Source organism: Rattus rattus, chromosome 8 (assembly GCF_011064425.1).
Source record: "Rattus rattus isolate New Zealand chromosome 8, Rrattus_CSIRO_v1, whole genome shotgun sequence".
In the NCBI taxonomy this organism is placed as follows: Eukaryota; Metazoa; Chordata; class Mammalia; order Rodentia; family Muridae; genus Rattus; species Rattus rattus.
The window spans coordinates 18,563,059-18,580,806 of NC_046161.1; the positions used below are offsets into that span (position 1 = coordinate 18,563,059).

Consider the following 17,748-nt stretch of genomic DNA (forward strand, 5'->3'; position numbering starts at 1 on the left):
CCAAAGACTACAAGCTCTAACCATGTGTGGGAGATTTTTACACGCCAGTCAGTAGGAATGTTAGCAATGATTTCTAGAGATGGAGAAGAGAAACAGGAAGAGGGACAGAATGGGGGGGGAGGGGGCCGGCGGCGCTTAAGGCCAAGCCAAGTACTAAGTACAATCAAGTTAGGTTTGATAACTATGGTATCATGTTGGTAGTCCCAGCAATTTAGCAGTAGACCAGGAGGTCAGGAGTTCTAGGTCAGCCTTAGCCACACATTAATAATACTGAGGGTACTCTGAGCTATGTGAGACCTCAACTCAAAAAAGAAAAAGAAAAGAAAAACACCAGGAAAAAACAACCCACAATTAGTTAGAAGGAGTAAATTCTAGTATTAACATCACGGTGGGAGGATTATAGTTCATAACAATGATACATTTTAGGAAAAACTAAAACAGGTCCTGTTTTGTAAAATGTTAAAAAAATGAAGAGACACAAACTCTAATTATCCTAACTGAATCAGTTCATACTGTGTACACATGTTAAAATAATTATGCAAATTACTACATGCCAATACAAACTTACAAATTTTTAAATTAAGATGTAAAACCTATATTTAAAAAAACAACACTGGGGCTGGAGAGATGGCTCAGTGGTTAAGAGCACTGACAGATCTTCTGGAGGAGCTGAGTTCAATTCCCAGCAACCACATGGTGGCTCGCAACCATCTGTAAAGAGATCTGATGCCCTCTTCTGTTGTGTTTGAAGACAGCTATAGTGTACTTTTATATAATAAATAAATAAAAAAATTTAAAAATAAAACAAAACAAAAAACAACAGTGTATTACCTGTGAGGAGTCGACCTAAGTTCCTCCAGTTCTCTCATAGCCTACCAAGGTCTATTTAAATAAATGATTATTTATTTCACATTAAGGAAAAAACACTCCATAGCAATAAAATAGAGATCTGAAATTTGAAGCATTGAATTTGGGAAGGAATATAGAAGGAAATTTCTAAAAAGATGTGGTTAGTACATGCCTACAATCCCAGTGCTGAGAGGCTGAGACAGGAGGGCCAAGATGTATTGAATTGTTTTAAACATATAAACAGCATCTAACTGTAAGACAACACTGAACTGGCACAGAAAGCAATATAAGCCTGAAGCTCGTACTCGCTATAGTATTAAAATAGCACCCCTAACAGATCTCCACTCATGTGTACCCCTATCTTCTAAAATGTACAATTCGAAGGTTTTAAATACTTGAAAGCACCCTGGAATGTCTGTCTATAGGTTAATGTTTTTCAGTGTAACACAATCATAAGCACAGTTGAGTTACCTTGTCCAAAGCAAACTTAGTGTCTCCAACAGAAGATAACGATAGTGTGTGAGATCCAACTAGGGTAAAGTTGCTGGTGCGCACAGCACTGAGACCTCCTGGACTGGCCATAACTGTAGAGAAACAGGAAGCAAGTTTAGCTCAGACTGGCTTTCCTAAGTGTGGTGGTTCAAATGGGAATGGCCCCACCATAGGCTCGTATATTTGGATGGTCAGTCCTCCGTTGGTAAACCATTTAGGAAGAATTAGGAGGAGGCAGGACCTCATTGGAGATGTGTCACTAGGAGTGGGTTTGAGGTTTCAAAAGTCCATGCCAATCCAGTCTCCCTCCTCTCCTCCCCCATGTGATCCAATGTGGGTCAGAGTGTAAGGCACTGAGCTTTTGCCTGTCTGGTCCCTGCCATGACGGTCATGGATTCATCCTCTGAAACGTGAGCAAGTCGCTAAGTGAATGCTGCCTCTCCTAAGAGCTGCTTCAGTCCCGGTGTCTCTTCACAGCAACAGGACAGTGGCTAAGACACTAAATTACCTCTCGCCCTCCACGTGATGAAACTGAACTGCCACGGAGAATCTGCCCCATTGTCTTTTATTTTTCCCCATTCTTTCTCATTTACTTCTGTCTTTTGAGACAGGGATCCATCCCTTCACGCAGGTGGGCCTAGAACTCACCGTAGCCCAGAATAGCCTTGAAAGGACAGCAATCCTCTTGCTTCAAGTATCTCAACCACAACTAGGAGACACCATGCCCAGTGGTCTTCTAGATTACTCTGTGTGTGTGTGTGTGTGTGTGTGTGTGTGTGTGTGTGTGTGTGTGTGTGTGTAAATCAAGCAAAGAAAATCAAAAAGACACGTGTGTACGAGTGAATGGATAAATACATTTATAAACGTGTGCAACTGCTAAATTTAATTACTCAAAAGCTTCAAATAGTTTAGGCCCACTCACCTGAAGCATGAAGGCTGCTTTTCTAACAAAGAAAGGAAAAAGAAGATACATTAATTATTTCTTTTACTTAGGTTTAAATGTTAAGTGTGAAATTTTAACATTACAAGGACTATATTTGAGAAAATATTTCTTCTCATATAAGTATCAACAACTAAAATATTTTAACCTATTTTGAGAAAGCCTTACTATGTAGTCCAGAGTGGACTTCGGCTTGTAATCCCCCTGCTTCTACTTCTCCAGCAGACGGACGCATTAGTGGATGTTAAGAACTTCTATAATAGTCAAGGTCTAAAGCTGGTCAGTCAATGTGTAATTTCATTCAAAAAATGTAGATTTATCAAAGGATTCAACTTTTAGAAAAATTCTACTTACTGAAGTTATAGATGTGAGGAGTCTCTTTGGAGTAATAGCCTAGAAAACAAGAGAACTTAGCAAACTTTCTACTAAATATTGCAATTCAGAGCTTAAAACAAAAGTTCTCACACAGGAAATAACTGTTGAATAGAAACAGACCATACTTAATTACTTTATCAAGGCTTTTCAAATTACTGCTATCCTATTTTAAAGTAGAGTCAAAGAATGTCTTTTTAAAGTGTTCTTCCTTTCCACCCAACACAAAGTTAGACTACAGAAACATTTGAAAACTGTGGACAGCTGGGCATGACGGTGCACTGCTTTAATCCCAGCCCTCAGAGGCAGAGGCAGCAGATCTCTGAGTTCAAGACTAAATGGTCTACAAAGTTAGTTCGAGGACAGGCAGGGATACACAGAGAAACTGTCTTGAAAAACCAAGTAGAAAGAAAGAAAGAAAGAAAAGGAAGGAAAGAAGGAAAGAAAGAAAAGGAAGGAATGCAGGAAGGAAGGAAAGGAAAGGAAGGAAGGAAGGAAGAAAGAAAGAAAGAAAGAAAGAAAGAAAGAAAGAAAGAAAGAAAGAAAGAAAGAAAAAGAAAGAAAGAAAGAAAGAAGTTAAGACAGAAGGAGGGAGGGCGGGAGAAAAAAAACAAAATAAGAAACTGAACTTTGGAAGCCATTTGCTACTTCTCTGAAGGGGGAAGGGGTAGTGTCTGCCTGCCAAGCAGTTAAGGCCGTTCAAGGCCTGCAGGGGCACGGGACATGGGACGATAAGAGGTGCACTTGAGGCTCAAGTCGAGGGGCTAAAGATTCTGTTGACTTTGACGGAAGGAACAGGGAGGCCTGAGGGTGAGAACAGAAGTCTTCTATGTATATCTCAGTCGTTGGTTGTTAGCTTGTGGCTTTGTTTCCCCCAGCACTGAGGTAAAAGAGGGCTAAGAGCCTCCCACATCTGTCTCTTGAATCTTCTCCTGCCTTTCCTATAATCATCCTCACTGCCCTCTTAGAGGCTGTTCCACTTTGTGCCAGCAGGTCGCAGGGCAGATCAGAGGAAAGCTGAGCAGCTCTTTTCAAGTGATTCTCAGAAAATAAAATCTATTTTTCATGTACTAGAAGGACCCTGCTTACACTGACCATGGTCAGTCACAGACATTTACACTCTGCCGTCACACCCACCTACAGCAGGAAACAGGGATGGAGAGCCTGTAACTGATTTAAAACCTTACATCATCGAGACTTGGAATGAAAACTAACAATTGTACTAGGGAGGGAGAGGCAGGCAGATCTCTGAGTTCAAGTCCAGCCTGGTCTACAGATCCTAGTTCCAGGACAGCCAGGGCTACCCAGAGAAACTCTCAAAAAACCAATCAAACAAACAAACAAACAAATAAAATACCCCCCCCCCCATGACTGTGGTGGTTTGAATAGGAATGGCCTCCTAGATTCCAGTGCTTAGTCACCAGGAGTGTAACTGTTAAGGGGTGTGTCTTGCTGAAGAAAATGGGGGAGGGGGCGGCAGCAACTTTGAGATTTCAAATACTCAGGCCTAGGCCCAGTGTTTCTCTCTTTCTGTTCCCCTCTGATCCTGATGTAGAACTCGCAGTTCCGTCTCTAACACTGCGTCTTCCTGCATGCTACCATACTTTCTGCCATGACAATAAACTCTGGAACCACGGGCTGACCCCAATAAAATGCTTTCCTTCATAAACGTTGCTGGTCATGGCATCTCTTCACAGCGATAGCAACTCTAACTAAGATGATAATCAAAGTACAGTGCTTTTACCGGGTCTGTGTAATTCTCACCTTAGACTTGGATGCCTTCTTCTTCTTCTCAGGGCCTGAGGAATCTTTCTTTTGTACCTATATACAAATCCAAAACATAATACTTTACAATATGGTATCACTAAGGAAATACATTACTGTCCATTGCAGAAAGTTTTAACTGCTTACCAAGCTGTAAACTTCAACATTTATTTCAAAGTCATTGGAAACATCATTCCTACGGGGGGGAAAAGAGCATTAAATAAAATTGTAATAAAAACCTAAAGTTATACCTTTAAAAAATAATGTACAAACAGTATTACAGACTCAAAGTAAAAGACTCCATTGGATTTTAAAGAAATATAAGAAAAACTGTCAAGAATAATAATAAAAGCACATTTTTTCTTAAAACACAACCTAGGAATATTTGCTATAAAAATCAAGTCTTTCTAAAATCTCTAGGGCTGGAGAGATGGCTTAGCAGTTATGAGAACTGACTGCTCTTCCAGAGGTCCTGAGTTCAATTCCCAGCAACCACATGTCTGTAATGGATCCGACGCCCTCTTCTGGTGTATGTGAAGACAGCAACAGTGTGCTCACATACATAAGGCTGGTAAGGTAAGAGCACTTGGAACCAGGCCTGCACAACTGCTCAAGCTCTTTCCCAAGAGCTTCATGGTGGAAGGAGAGCAGTGACTTCCACAGCTGGGCCCCTCTGTTCCTCATGCCTGTGCTGCTGCCTGCAGGCAATTTGAGATGTTTCTAAAATAAATAATGGTAATATTTGTTTCGGGCCCTGGGACAAGGGAATAAGGTGCCTATCTCACATGCCAAAGCAGAGCTGACCTCCAGATTCTCCCAGCGTCCCTCAGTCCCTACCTGGCATACCCTGCCTCCAACCCTGAGTTTTCCAGCCTAACACCTAGGGATCAATCTCTCTCCCTTCCCCACTTCCTCTCCTCACCTTCTCTTCTCTCTACACTAACACCCTTTCTCTCTCCCCCCTCTACACCCCTCCCCCCTTTTCTCCTTGGAGACTTCCCTGGCCTCAGTCCTTGGGGCTAGTGAAATTGCCCATCTGAGAGCAACTTCACAATAAACCTGTCTTGAATTGGCTCATTTCACCAGTAAAGAAACTTTCTTCCCCGTCCCTGGGTCTGCTTTGGTGTGTAAAATACGAACCTCAGTCCCTTCTCCCAGAGTCTGAAATCAAATAACTAACAATAAAGGCAGAAATAATTTTCAAATTAGATTTTGACTGTAGTTTTAAAAATATGTATTTGGTACTAATTATCTTTTTGTTGATACTAAAATATTGTTACAGCTGGGAGAGGTGGTGCACACCTTTAATCCCAGCACTTGGTAGATAGGCAAAGACAGATAGATAGATCTCTGAGTTCTAGGCCAGCCTGGTCTACAAAGGTACTTCTAGGACAGCCAGGGCTACCACAGAGAAACACTTTCAAAAACCAAAAAGAAAAGAAAACATAAAATAAAATATTGTTGTGTTTTTTAGATTATCTATAAAAGTAATAGCACAAAATATTGAAGCACTACATATACTGGATATCTATAGTCACAAAAAATATCAATAAAAAATAACTCAGAAAGAAGAGTTATACTAAACAACTGAAAACTGGATTATCTGTTCATATTTAAAAACTAAGAGGGGCCCAGGAGATGGCTCAGCAGTTAAGTGGGGTCTGCCACGCAAGCCTAGTAGCCTAAGTTCACTACCGAGAACTCACAGAGGAGAGAACGGAATCTGCAAGGTTATCCCTAACTTCTACACACGAGCTTCTGACCACAAGCCCACATGCTTATCTCACGCATGTACGTCATTACACAATGATAATAACGGTAAGTACATTTTTAAAGATTTAATTATTTTATTGTGTGCGTGCCTTGCCTACATGTATGTCTGGGTACCACAGGCATGCAGTGGCTGCAGAAGTAAGAAGAGGGCACTAGATTCTCTGGGATGAGGATACTGGGAAACAACCCGGTCCTCTGGAGAAACAGCCTATGTTATTAACCCTTGTGCCATTTCTCCAGTGCCTTACAAATGAATTTAAATAATGATGATGACGACGACGACGATGATGGTGATTGTGATGATGATGATGATCATCATAATTTGGGAGAGGTGCTCACAAGGGCTCGTCTCTCTCTTTTTTTTTTCTTTTTTTTCTTTCTTTTTTTTTTTTCCAGAGCTGGGGACTGAACCCCAGGCCTTGTTCTTGCTTGGGAAGCACCCTACCACTGGGCTAAATCCCCAACCCCAGGGCTCGTCTCTTCTGAGACCTTGGCAGATGGTTACAGGAGGAGAGACATTTGTTTTAATGGGGTGATCACAGATAGGCTGTCCATGCTCCTGTAAGCAATCCTAGAGAAAACTCATTGGCTAGCACACGAGGCCCTGGGTTTGATTTCCAACACTACCAAAAAGAAAGAAAGGGCTGAAGGTAGAAGGAGACAGCTGAGGAGAAAGAAGGGAATCAGAGAAGTGAGATGAGACAAGAGAGGGAAGTGGGGAGTTCATATAACCAAAAATATACTATATACAGGGATGAAAATGTCATGAGGTTATGTATGCTAATAAAATACTGCATTTATTCTAAGTTAATAAACACATGTAAATAGATTTTAAATACTATAAAAGTCTGGGATATCGCTTGCTGATACAACAGGTTTAGCATAAACAAAGCCCTTAGTTCCACCTCACACAGTATAACAGAAAACAAGATCATAAATGCCACTCAGATGCTGAGTCTGTCTTAACTCTATTAAGAAACTATGTCTGCATCATGAGATGCTCAATCTACTTACAGGGTAAACGTGGTGGGGAATGTCAGGGCATCACCACTAAGAGAGTTTGCAGTACTTGCTAATGGGGTGGCCACCATCTGCTCAGCCCCAGCTTTTAGCATAATTAAGTAGTAGTAATTCGATGACTCTGTAAGAACAGATCACAGTGAAATCACACTTAGCACTCTGGAAGACCAGAGGCATACTGCCATCAACACACACAAGATTTAACTCTCAAAACAAAAAGCTAAGAAAGTCTGCTACCTACCGTCCGGGAATAAGCATCAAGGTCTGCTAACAACAGGAAGCGAGCACTTCCACTCTCACTCCTCACCTGCTATAACCTAGCAGGCAGAGGTAGTTAGCACACACCTCCAGAGGGTAAACTATATGACTTGTTGTTTCAAACCCACTGAAGATATTTAGGGATAATAGTTAATAAAAACATGATTTATTATTCACTATTTATTACTTCATAAATATATCTTGAATACTAAGTTACTAAGTTTTCTGCACTTAAAATCAAGCAACAGCAAAAATTATAACGTAAATAAGCTCATTCCTACAATAATACTCAAACTTTCTCTTCACTTGTTTGATAACAAAACTCATTCTCTAACCCTGACTGGCCTTGAATTTGAGGAAATATACTTTTGAAATCTTCCCAAATTCTGGAATTATTATTATTATTTTTTTTTCTTTTTTCAGGAGCTGGAGACCGAACCCAGGGCCTTGCGCATGCTAGGCAAGCGCTCTACCGCTGAGCTAAATCCCCAACCCCAATTCTGGAATTATAAGCATGAGTCATCACATCAAATCCACTGAATGTTTAAAAAATGTTTTTTTAAAGTCCTAGTGACTCACACATGTATAGCAACACTGTATCATCAACCTCAGCCCTACCCCTTTTAAGTTTGTTTTGAAACAAAGGTGTCACTAAGCTGTCAGGTCTGGCCTTGAGCTGATAGCTTCTATCCAGCTGCCCAAAGCTGAGATCCCAAGGTTATTCCAGCAGGTTCCACTGAAGGCTCAAACATTCACAGGCCTATTCTTATTTTCCCTAAAACCCTGTTTCCAGAGTCTCCTGCCCACGTGACTCCCGTGTGATTTAGTAAACTGGACAACAACTTTGAGACAGTAATGTCATTCTTTCGTGCGTTGGTACTGTGTCTGCAAACTTTCCCCTAATGGTCTTATTCAAATATCTTTATATAAGGAATGAAGACGTAAGATGGACATTTTGTATCGTAAAGCATAATTTCCTTATGTCTTTCTCAAGTAAATCTGTCTGGGTAAACTCCTCGATTTGCCATGAGATCAGACTCATACCTGGCTTTTGTGCGGTGCTGCAGACAAACTCTGCCTTCAGAGGCAGGCAGATCTCTGACAAGGTGACTGACCCTTTAGATGGGGCAAATCCACTCTGGGATGCGACGGCGGTCTTGTTTCTCCTCTGAGGTCCTTCACTCTTCAGCTTATTCAGTTCGTCAATCAGAAGTGTTCTTTTCTCAGCTGTGAACATAAAACATGCAAGTAAACATTCCCAACACTAAATCTGAAGTGAGAGCCAAGTCGGGAAAATTCACTGAAAAGGGAACTGAGCGAGAGAACAGACACAGGCAGTTGCTGTTCCTCTGAGGGAACTGTAGGGTAGAGTCTCATTTCCTAGTCTGTTTCCAAACTGCTCATGACACATCAGCGTTTCATTGCTTTTCTTATACAGCATCGCCTTCCCACCTGGGCCAGCTCAGTTTTCACACTAGCTGCAGGCAGACAGGAATGCGCATGCACGTGTTCAAATCCCCTAGCGCTCTCGCTCCAGGCGCATCACACGTACTTGCAATCAGGAGGAGCCTTTCTGCCTCAGCTTCTTCCAGGGATCCTTTCCCGTGCTCTTCATCAACACAGCAGTTGAGAGCCTGGCTGGCCTGATAGATCACTGTCTGCTGCAAATTTATGTCATTATTGAGTTCCTGGTGAAATCACAGAAAGAAGAAAATTCATGTTTTTAATCACCATTACCACTACCATTTTATTTAATCTGACTGCATAATTTCCAAAATTTTTAGAAAGTCAAAATCAGTTTTACTATGAGTTTTTAGATCACAGATTCTTAAACTGTGGGTCACATAACTGTGAGCATCACAAAAATATGTAACAGTAAAGGGTTCTGAACAAAACCAAACATTAACTCAAGCTGGGTGGCAGTGGTGGCACACAACTCTAATCCCAGCACTAGGGAGGCAGAGGCAGGTGGATCTCTGTGAGTTTAAGGCCTGCCTGGTCTACATAACAAGCCCAGGACAGCTAAGATTACACCGTGAGACCCTGTCTCAAAACAGCTCAAAGGCTGGAGAAATGGCTCAGTGGTTAAGAGCACTGACTCCTCTTCCAGAGGTCCTGAGTTCAAATCCCAGCACCCACATGGTGGCTCACAACCATCTGTAATGAGATCTGATGCCCTCTTCTGGTGTGTCTGAAGACAGCTACAGTGTACTCATATATATTAAATAAATAAATAAATCTAAAAAAAAAAAATCTCAAAACAAACACATAAATAACGCAATGACCTAATATTTTCCTATTATTGTTCCTTATTAATAATAACTTTAAATCATAGTGCACATGTGGACTTTAAAACTGCTGTTGTGCTGACCTGAGTTCCATATAAAATGATATTCAGTGACAGGCTGGGGATTGGTAAGCTGGCAAAAGCGTCTGCAGCACAAGCCTCGGTACCTGAGTTCGAATCCCAAGTGCCCATACAGAAAGCACAACCAAACAGAAAACAATGTTTTCCTTGGTGAAACCCCTTGAAGAGCACAGTAAGTCTCACACATTTCCATCATCCAACCAGGAGTTATTCTGTGTTGGCAGGGGAGGGGAGCTGGGGCTTGAAGAGGGCCTCACACGTGCGTGCTAGACAATCACTGCACCACAGAGCTGCAGACCCCACTGCAGTCACTCAGGTTGAGATTAGAAGGGCTGCGAGCTCACAGTCAAGTTCCAAACAGTCCAAAATATCTTCCCACGCCAGAGCATACCTGCATTTTTTGTTTGATATTAACTTGACCAGAAAAGACACCATTCTTTTCACTCAATTTTGAAGTAACATCTTCCTTTCGAACAATCACTTGCTTTATGGAAGGGCGTTCTGTTTCTTTGAATCTTTGAGACCTATATGCATCAATGCTTCAGGGAAAAAAAATGTTACTGTTAGAAATCCAGGAACTGCTCTTGCTCTCTTCTCTTCTCTTCTCTTCCCTGCCCTCGTGCCCTCTTTGTCCCTGTCCCTTCTCTCGCCATCCTCCCCCTTCCCTCCACGTGCCCATGGCCGGCCTTTGTTCCTCCCCTCTTCTACTCTTCTCCTCTCATTAAACCTCTCCATGTGGAAAAAAAGAAATCCAGGAACAATACTCTCTGAAGCCTGTCAATAGGAGCTGAACTTTATACTGAAAACATCTGCCATCGTCCCCATACGAAGTATCCTTCAGGAAAAGTGAAACTGATAGGTGTGACCCCAGCCAGGCTGCTAATTCCACTCAGTGGCTGACTTCCTGCTCGGCATGCTGAGGCCCTGGCTCAATCCCCAGGGCCACAAAAGTTATTCCAACCTTACACAGAGACACTGTAAACACACCTACATTGTAACATTCCTCCTGCCAATCTAAACCAACACAGGGAGGGGAGACCTTCCCCAAACAGCCATACCTGTAAAGAAGGTCCCGGTCCTCAGAACTGAGGCTGTCACCAGATTCGGCTCGGGGGACACGAGTTCTTTGGAATTTTCCTGGTTTGGGACTTGGAGCACTCAGGCTAGAGTCTCTCAATTCCAACTCAGGTGAAGAAATTACATTCTAAGAAAAGTAAGACAGTAAATGAGATATTAGACTGTTTCCAGCCTTGCTCTGCTTTGTTTTCATTTAAGAGACACCATGATCTTCACCATCACCTAGGCTAGCCTCCAGCTCTTGATCTTCTTGCCACAACCTCCTGACGCCCAGGGCTACAGACGTGTCACCACACTCAGGATCTACAGAAGTTTTGAATGAACAATATGGATCCTAAATAATACTTCATTGGAGTCTGAAACATAATTCTTTTCTGCTATTAGGAAATATACATCTAACAAGTCTACTGACTATAATAAAAACAAGAGAATAGATTAAACTCCTACACAGTAACTGGATAGAACAAGTCAGCAAAGCGATGAGGGACAGTGAGCCTGCGGGACTATTGCCTGCTCTGTCCATGGAAAAGGCCCTGTTCTTCACAAAGCCAGACCGAATGTCACAGAACCAAGCTTCAAAAGCTAAACTGGGGACTGGAGAGATGACTCAATGGTTAAGAGCAATGGCTGTTTTTCTAGAGCACTACGGTTCAATTCCCAGCACCCACAACCACCATGTCCAGTCACAGTACACACACATGAAGCATAGATAAACACTCAGGGGAAACACACAACACATACAATAAAAATGCAGAAAAAAAAACTATTTTAGGTTGAACCAATTGACCCACAAAGTTTTGCTTCATGCCATACTCAACTGACTTCTACTTAAGCAACTCCCATTTATCCGAACATCTCAATCTTTTTTGCAGGAACAAGCATCCACAACCAGCAAGATACAAAAGTGCTTTCAAGTTTTGTTGAATCCTAAAGCACAGATGCTTGTCAACAGGATAAAAAACTTACTTCTCATTGACAAAAATGTGTTAATTATAACAGTTCCTATATTGACTAAAAAAGATGTACTTGATCCTGTTATAAAGTCTTAAAAAGTTCGAGAATTGAAGTTGCAATTCTTGTTGACACTGACCTATCAACAAATACAAGGCTAGCCTGTTTACAAGAAAACAAAAAAACCACACACACACAAAAACAACCAAACCAAGTTTTTAAAGAAAAGTATCTCGGGGCTGGAGAGATGGCTCAGTGGTTAAGAGCACTGACCGCTCTTCCAGAGGTCCTGAGTTCAATTCCCAGCAACCATATGGTGGCTCACAGCCATCTGTAATGAGATCTGATGCCCTCTTCTGGTGTGTCTGAAGACAGCTACAATGTACTTATATATAATAAATAAATAAAATCTTAAAAAAAAAAAAGAAAAGTATCTCTAATTGCCTGTACATGAAGCCCTTATCTGGCTTCAATGGGAGAGGAAGTGCCTAGCCTCACAGAGACTTGAAGTGCCAGGGTTGGGGGATTCCCAGGGGGGGTCCTACCTGATCAGAAGAGAAGGGGAGGAAGGAGTGGAAAGGATTGTGGGAGGGGTGGCCAGGAGGGGGGCAATGAGCAAGATGTAAAGTGAATAAATAAAAAAATAAAAATCTTTTTAAAAAGTTATGTCTAATTGAGGCCATCCCCAGAGCTGGTTCCTAAGTTTAGGGTGATGTGATTAACAGAAGTTAGGACTCAGTGGGTGTCAGGTATATTTATGGTCCTAAATATAATTGTGATTTAATAATTACATCAGTCCTAGAATGTAGGGGCTGCTGCTGACTTTGTTTAACAGCTGAGAGAATCATGTCATAGAGAGATCACAATTATAAGACCCTACAATCAGGATTTGCGCCCAAATAGCATGCTTGTTATAATATGTTAATGTTTACCTGAGGTCCTAAGAAACCACTAGGAGGTTTACGTTCTAAACAAATCCTAAGAGATTTACAAAACCATGGCTACATTGCCAAATTCGTATTTACAAAGAGTGGAGGAGATATGCAGTCTTACCGAGTTTGCTTTCCTATGATCTGGAGTGAGGACAGCCTTTTCTTACCTGTAGATTCACCACGCCGACCGTCTGAGCCAGCGGAGCAAGTAAAGACATTGAAGAGATATTCAGCGCATCTTCCTGCTCCTCGCTGCTTTCCATTCCCACTTGGTCCATCTCCTCTTGGCTCTTTTCCACGTCCAGTTCCCCTTCCTCTAGGACGTCACTGAAGATGTCATTAATGACCTTGGAGCTGTTGATATCCTCATCGTCCACACTCATCTCTACTTCATGCACTGCTTCTGGAAAAGATTTCAGTGGGGAGATAGCACGCTGAGTCTTCATGCTTCCTAAAACAGTTACCCTAAGAAAAATCACTTCCTAACAACGAAGTAGAGAGGACAACCTCCAATGTACATAAAATCAAAGTAAGGCTGGACTCTCCTCATATTTAAAAAGTTCCAAAATAGGGGCTGGAGAGGTGGCTCAGTGGTTAAGAGCACTGACTGCTCTTCCAGAGATCCTGAGTTCAATTCCTAGCAACCACATGGTGGCTCACAGCCATCCGTAATGGGATCCGATGTCCTCTTCTGGTGTGCGTGAAGACAGCTACAGTGTACTCATATACATAAAATAATAAATAAATCTAAAAAAAAAGTTCCAAAATATTTTCCAAGATATAAAGATTAGATCTACAAAAAAAAAATGAACTTAATGCTTTGAATATTGGTGAAAGTTTTAAGCAGGAACACAAGATTCTAACTTTCAAAAAATATTTTTTCAAGGACTAGACAGCTAGCTTGGTTTGTACTATACTAGGACTCAAATTTGATTCCTAGCACCCACAACAGGCAGCTCAATGACCTGTAAATCCAGATCAAGGCACCTACAGTCATGTGAACACACCCACCACACACAGACACAATTTAAAAATAAATCTCTCCCAACAGTGGTGGAGCGCACCTCTGATCCCAGGACTGAGAGGAAGCAGAGGAGGTAGATATCGGAGTTCAAGGCTAGCCTGGTCTATAAAGAGAGTTCCAGGACAGCCAAGGCTACAGAGAAACCCTGTCTCAAATACATACATACATATACATCCATCCATCCATCCATCCATCCATCCATACATACATACATACATACATAAATAGATAAATAAATAATTGATAAAAATAAGCCTTTTCTACAGTTAGGGGTGCTCTTTCACACAGCAGTCAGTTCAGGAAAACACTGAACACCAATGGGTAATTTTGACAGAGTAAACTAACAGTAACCATTAACAGTACCACATCTTAAGCTACAGTATTTCTTAGTTTGAAAACAAAGGTATTTTGAAATCATGGGACATTTAAAAGCACAACATTATCCTTATATTACTGCATTACATGAGTCTAGAGCCAGAAAGAAATAAAGACTAAACCAACCAGTCTTCTGCTCAACCTCCGGGTCTGATGCTACTTTTAAGGACTTCTCCTCTTCTAAAAACAATGTTATTTTCAAAGGGCTGGACTTTGTCATTTCACTTTCAGTGGAACCTAAAAAATGTTTAGAAAAAACAAATTAGTGTGTGTGTGTGTGTGTGTGTGTGTGTGTGTGTGTGTGTGTGTATGCCCGTATGTGCACATATGCCAGAAAAATAGTCTGAAATGTAAAATCATGGAGTCATAAATCTTTATTGCCACGCTGTGTCATTATTTTAAAATATTTAAATCTAGAAATAAAGAACTACTCTCTGTTTTCTCATAACTTCCTGTTTTCCTCCCCACGAAAAAAGAAAAAGGACGCCAATATTATGCGTTATTTTTTATTCAGACTATTTCATAATTAGTTTTTGCCTTAAGTAAGATTGTCAACAAAATCACAAAGTTTAGGACCAGAAGGGGACGACCTCATGTAGTAAGACCAGGCAGGTCTGAGGAGCCCTCAGCGAACAGCCGGAGATGGAAGCCCGAGAACGTCCCTCCACGACTGGAAACGTAAAGCAAGCCTGCTCGCCCTACTCAAGTTAACATGTTTTAAAAACATTATAAAAGTCGTCCAAATTAAAACAGAATTACAACTACTTCTGCTCATAGATGGCATCATCTAATGTTGACAATCCTGAACACGCCACCAAAAAAAGAGAAAAGAATGAAAGAAAGACCTGTGGCAAGTAATAAGTTAGTAAGTACGGCAAAGTTAAAAGAGACAACATCAACAAAGTGGCACGGCTCACACCTGGCATCCTAAACTTCATGAGGCTATCACAGGATTAGTGAATTCAAGGATATCCTGGGCTACATAGTAACTTCTAGGCAGCACAGGCTAGAGAGCATAATAGTCTGAAAGATGCCAAAAATACACACATACACCCACACAAACAGTAATCATCTGGAAAGAAAGAATCAAAATCAATTCCATGATAACAACACCCACAAAGGGGAGCGGGGATGCCACTCAGCAGTGCTGCCTGCGCTCAGGAAGCTGGAGCGCTCATCAGTCAGCACCGCAGGAGACCGTGTGTGGGGTGCACACCTGCAATCCCAGCACTTGGAAGTGGAGGAGAAGGACCAGAAGTTCAAGGGGACCCTTGCCTACAACTTTGGCTAAATGAGAAGCATCAAGAAGACCAAACTCGACCAAAGAGTCAAACAGATTGTATCTTAAAAGCAACAAAGTTCTGCTAAAGGGATGTAGCTGCTTGTATTCTAATAGCAATTATGTTTGCAAGGGAGGGTCACCCCATAGCTCCTGGGAACCTGCCTACAGTTAATTCTGATTGGTAAATAAAAATGCCAGCAGCCAATAGCTGGGGAGGAAAGATGGGGGTAGGAGAGGGGGTGGGGATTTAGGGTTGCTTGGGCTTAGGACCGAGGGAAGCAGGAAGAGAGAGATGCCATACCTGAGGTGTGTACAGAAAGAAGCAGAGCTGCCATGCAAGGGGGCTGAGAGAACGCAGCCCAGAGGGCTGCTCAGTGGGGTCAAGAACAGCCGAGATGGAACACAGAAATTAGTAGGTAGTAACTCAGAGTCATCGGTGGGAGGTAGGATCTAAGCGCGTGGAGGTTAGGCAGCTGTCCAGCTGCTGTGTTGCTTAGGGCATATTAAAATCTAGAGGTTGTGTTTGTGTCTTTCATTCGGTAACATAAGCCTCGGTAACATAAGCCATTGAGGTGGTAGTGACCCCACACTGGGATTTATTGGTGAATATTAATACTATAAAGGGAAATAAAGACACAAACAGAAGGAAAGATTTAGTAAAAGGCCAGCATGCCACATAATCTGGACACTCAATGCAATCTCTATCAAAATCTCTTTTCAGGGACAGAAATGTACCCACATATTTATAAAGAATTTAAGGTCTCCTGAATATCCAAGACATTGCTGAAAGAGCGCAAAGTTCAAGGATTCATAGTTACTACACAGTTGGGCTCAGCTCAGTGGCACTTTCTCTGCCGTGTACAAAGCACGGAAGACAAACCCTCACGTATTTAAAAAATAGCAAAAAAGGGTTAAATACTTAAATGTAAGATTTAACTGTAAATCTTATTTTTAATAAAAGGATAGGGGAAAGGCTTCATGATGAATTTTTCCATAGTTTCCTATATTTAAAACAAACAGAAGAAGTAACAGAAGAAAACAGACATGGAACTACAAGCTTGGCTTTTTCCCTTTAGCAATGCACTCAAGAGCGAGGGCTGAGCCAAGGAAAGACTCTGTAGATCATGTGCTGTAGACCATGTGCATGGAGTTGCCATCCAAAGTCAGAGACAAGCTAACCCACTAAGAACTAAGTAACCTCCCAAAGATAAAATACAAAGGACCACAAAGAACACGGAAAACGTTCACTGTCAGTGTCGAGAAACACAAATAGCACAGTGGGACTTTTATCTTCCTCGTGTGAAGATGGCTAGTACCCCAAACAAAGATCATCGACAAAACCACTCGAACTGAAAACAATGCTGGTAAGGAGCAGAAAACCTCAGGGTTTCGTGCACAGTTGGAGAACAATGCTCACAGTGCTACCACGATACGACGCAGTGACTCGGCCTGCAGGCCTTCTCCAGAGACTGCAACAGGCACCACACCTGCGGCAGCTGCACAGGGGAGGCGGTGCGCCACGTGTATCCATGGAGAACGGGTAAGCAGTGAGCTACGCATACACCATGCCCAGCCTTTACAGCGGCCTCTGACCACCAGAGCCTCACTTTCCGTGTTTCAGTGACCTGTTGTCAACCAAACCAGGAAATGCACAGGTATACACAGACACATGCTGGACAGTTCTGGTCCAGGAAATGCACAGGTATACACAGACACACGCTGGACAGTTCTGGTCCAGGAAATGCACAGGTATACACAAACACATGCTGGACAGTTCTGGTCCAGGAAATGCACAGGTATACACAGACACATGCTGGACAGTTCTGGTCCAGGAAATGCACAGGTATACACAGACACATGCTGGACAGTTCTGGTCCAGGAAATGCACAGGTATACACAGACACATGCTGGACAGTTCTGGTCCAGGAAATGCACAGGTATACACAGACACATGCTGGACAGTTCTGGTCCTGTGAAAACACCTAGGGCATGCAGACAGAAACCTGAGTTCTTAGTTAGGGAGTTCAGGTGAAGCCATGGTTTAAGCTTCACCCACAGGATCTCGGGCTGCATCCCTAAAGATAAAGAGGGAATACTGCATGATTCTACTCATGACGTATTTAAAAAAGACAAATTCACAGCAACAAAGTAAAACAGGATGGTGCAGGAAAGAAGTTTTGTTTAATGAGTACAGTTTCACTTTCCGAGATGACAGATTTCTGAAGGCCAATGACACATGAACATACGTAGCACTAATTCAGTGTGGGCCAG

At 42.0% G+C, this 17,748-nt stretch overlaps 1 protein-coding gene across 2 annotated transcripts in view; it reads right to left on the reverse strand.

Moving 5' to 3' along the window:
* Anln (anillin actin binding protein) overlaps positions 1-17,748 on the reverse strand; it is a 56,162-nt gene that overhangs the window by 13,502 nt on the left and 24,912 nt on the right. For both annotated transcript variants that reach the window (XM_032909709.1, XM_032909707.1), the window contains exons 9-20: positions 14,322-14,432; positions 12,964-13,199; positions 10,895-11,040; positions 10,228-10,375; positions 9,021-9,156; positions 8,513-8,695; positions 7,205-7,331; positions 4,565-4,613; positions 4,418-4,474; positions 2,636-2,674; positions 2,264-2,285; positions 1,321-1,433 (exon numbers count right to left, since the gene is read on the reverse strand). In XM_032909709.1, coding sequence (XP_032765600.1) covers positions 1,321-1,433; positions 2,264-2,285; positions 2,636-2,674; positions 4,418-4,474; positions 4,565-4,613; positions 7,205-7,331; positions 8,513-8,695; positions 9,021-9,156; positions 10,228-10,375; positions 10,895-11,040; positions 12,964-13,199; positions 14,322-14,432 — 1,367 coding nt within the window. The remainder of the gene's footprint in view (positions 1-1,320; positions 1,434-2,263; positions 2,286-2,635; positions 2,675-4,417; positions 4,475-4,564; positions 4,614-7,204; positions 7,332-8,512; positions 8,696-9,020; positions 9,157-10,227; positions 10,376-10,894; positions 11,041-12,963; positions 13,200-14,321; positions 14,433-17,748) is intronic.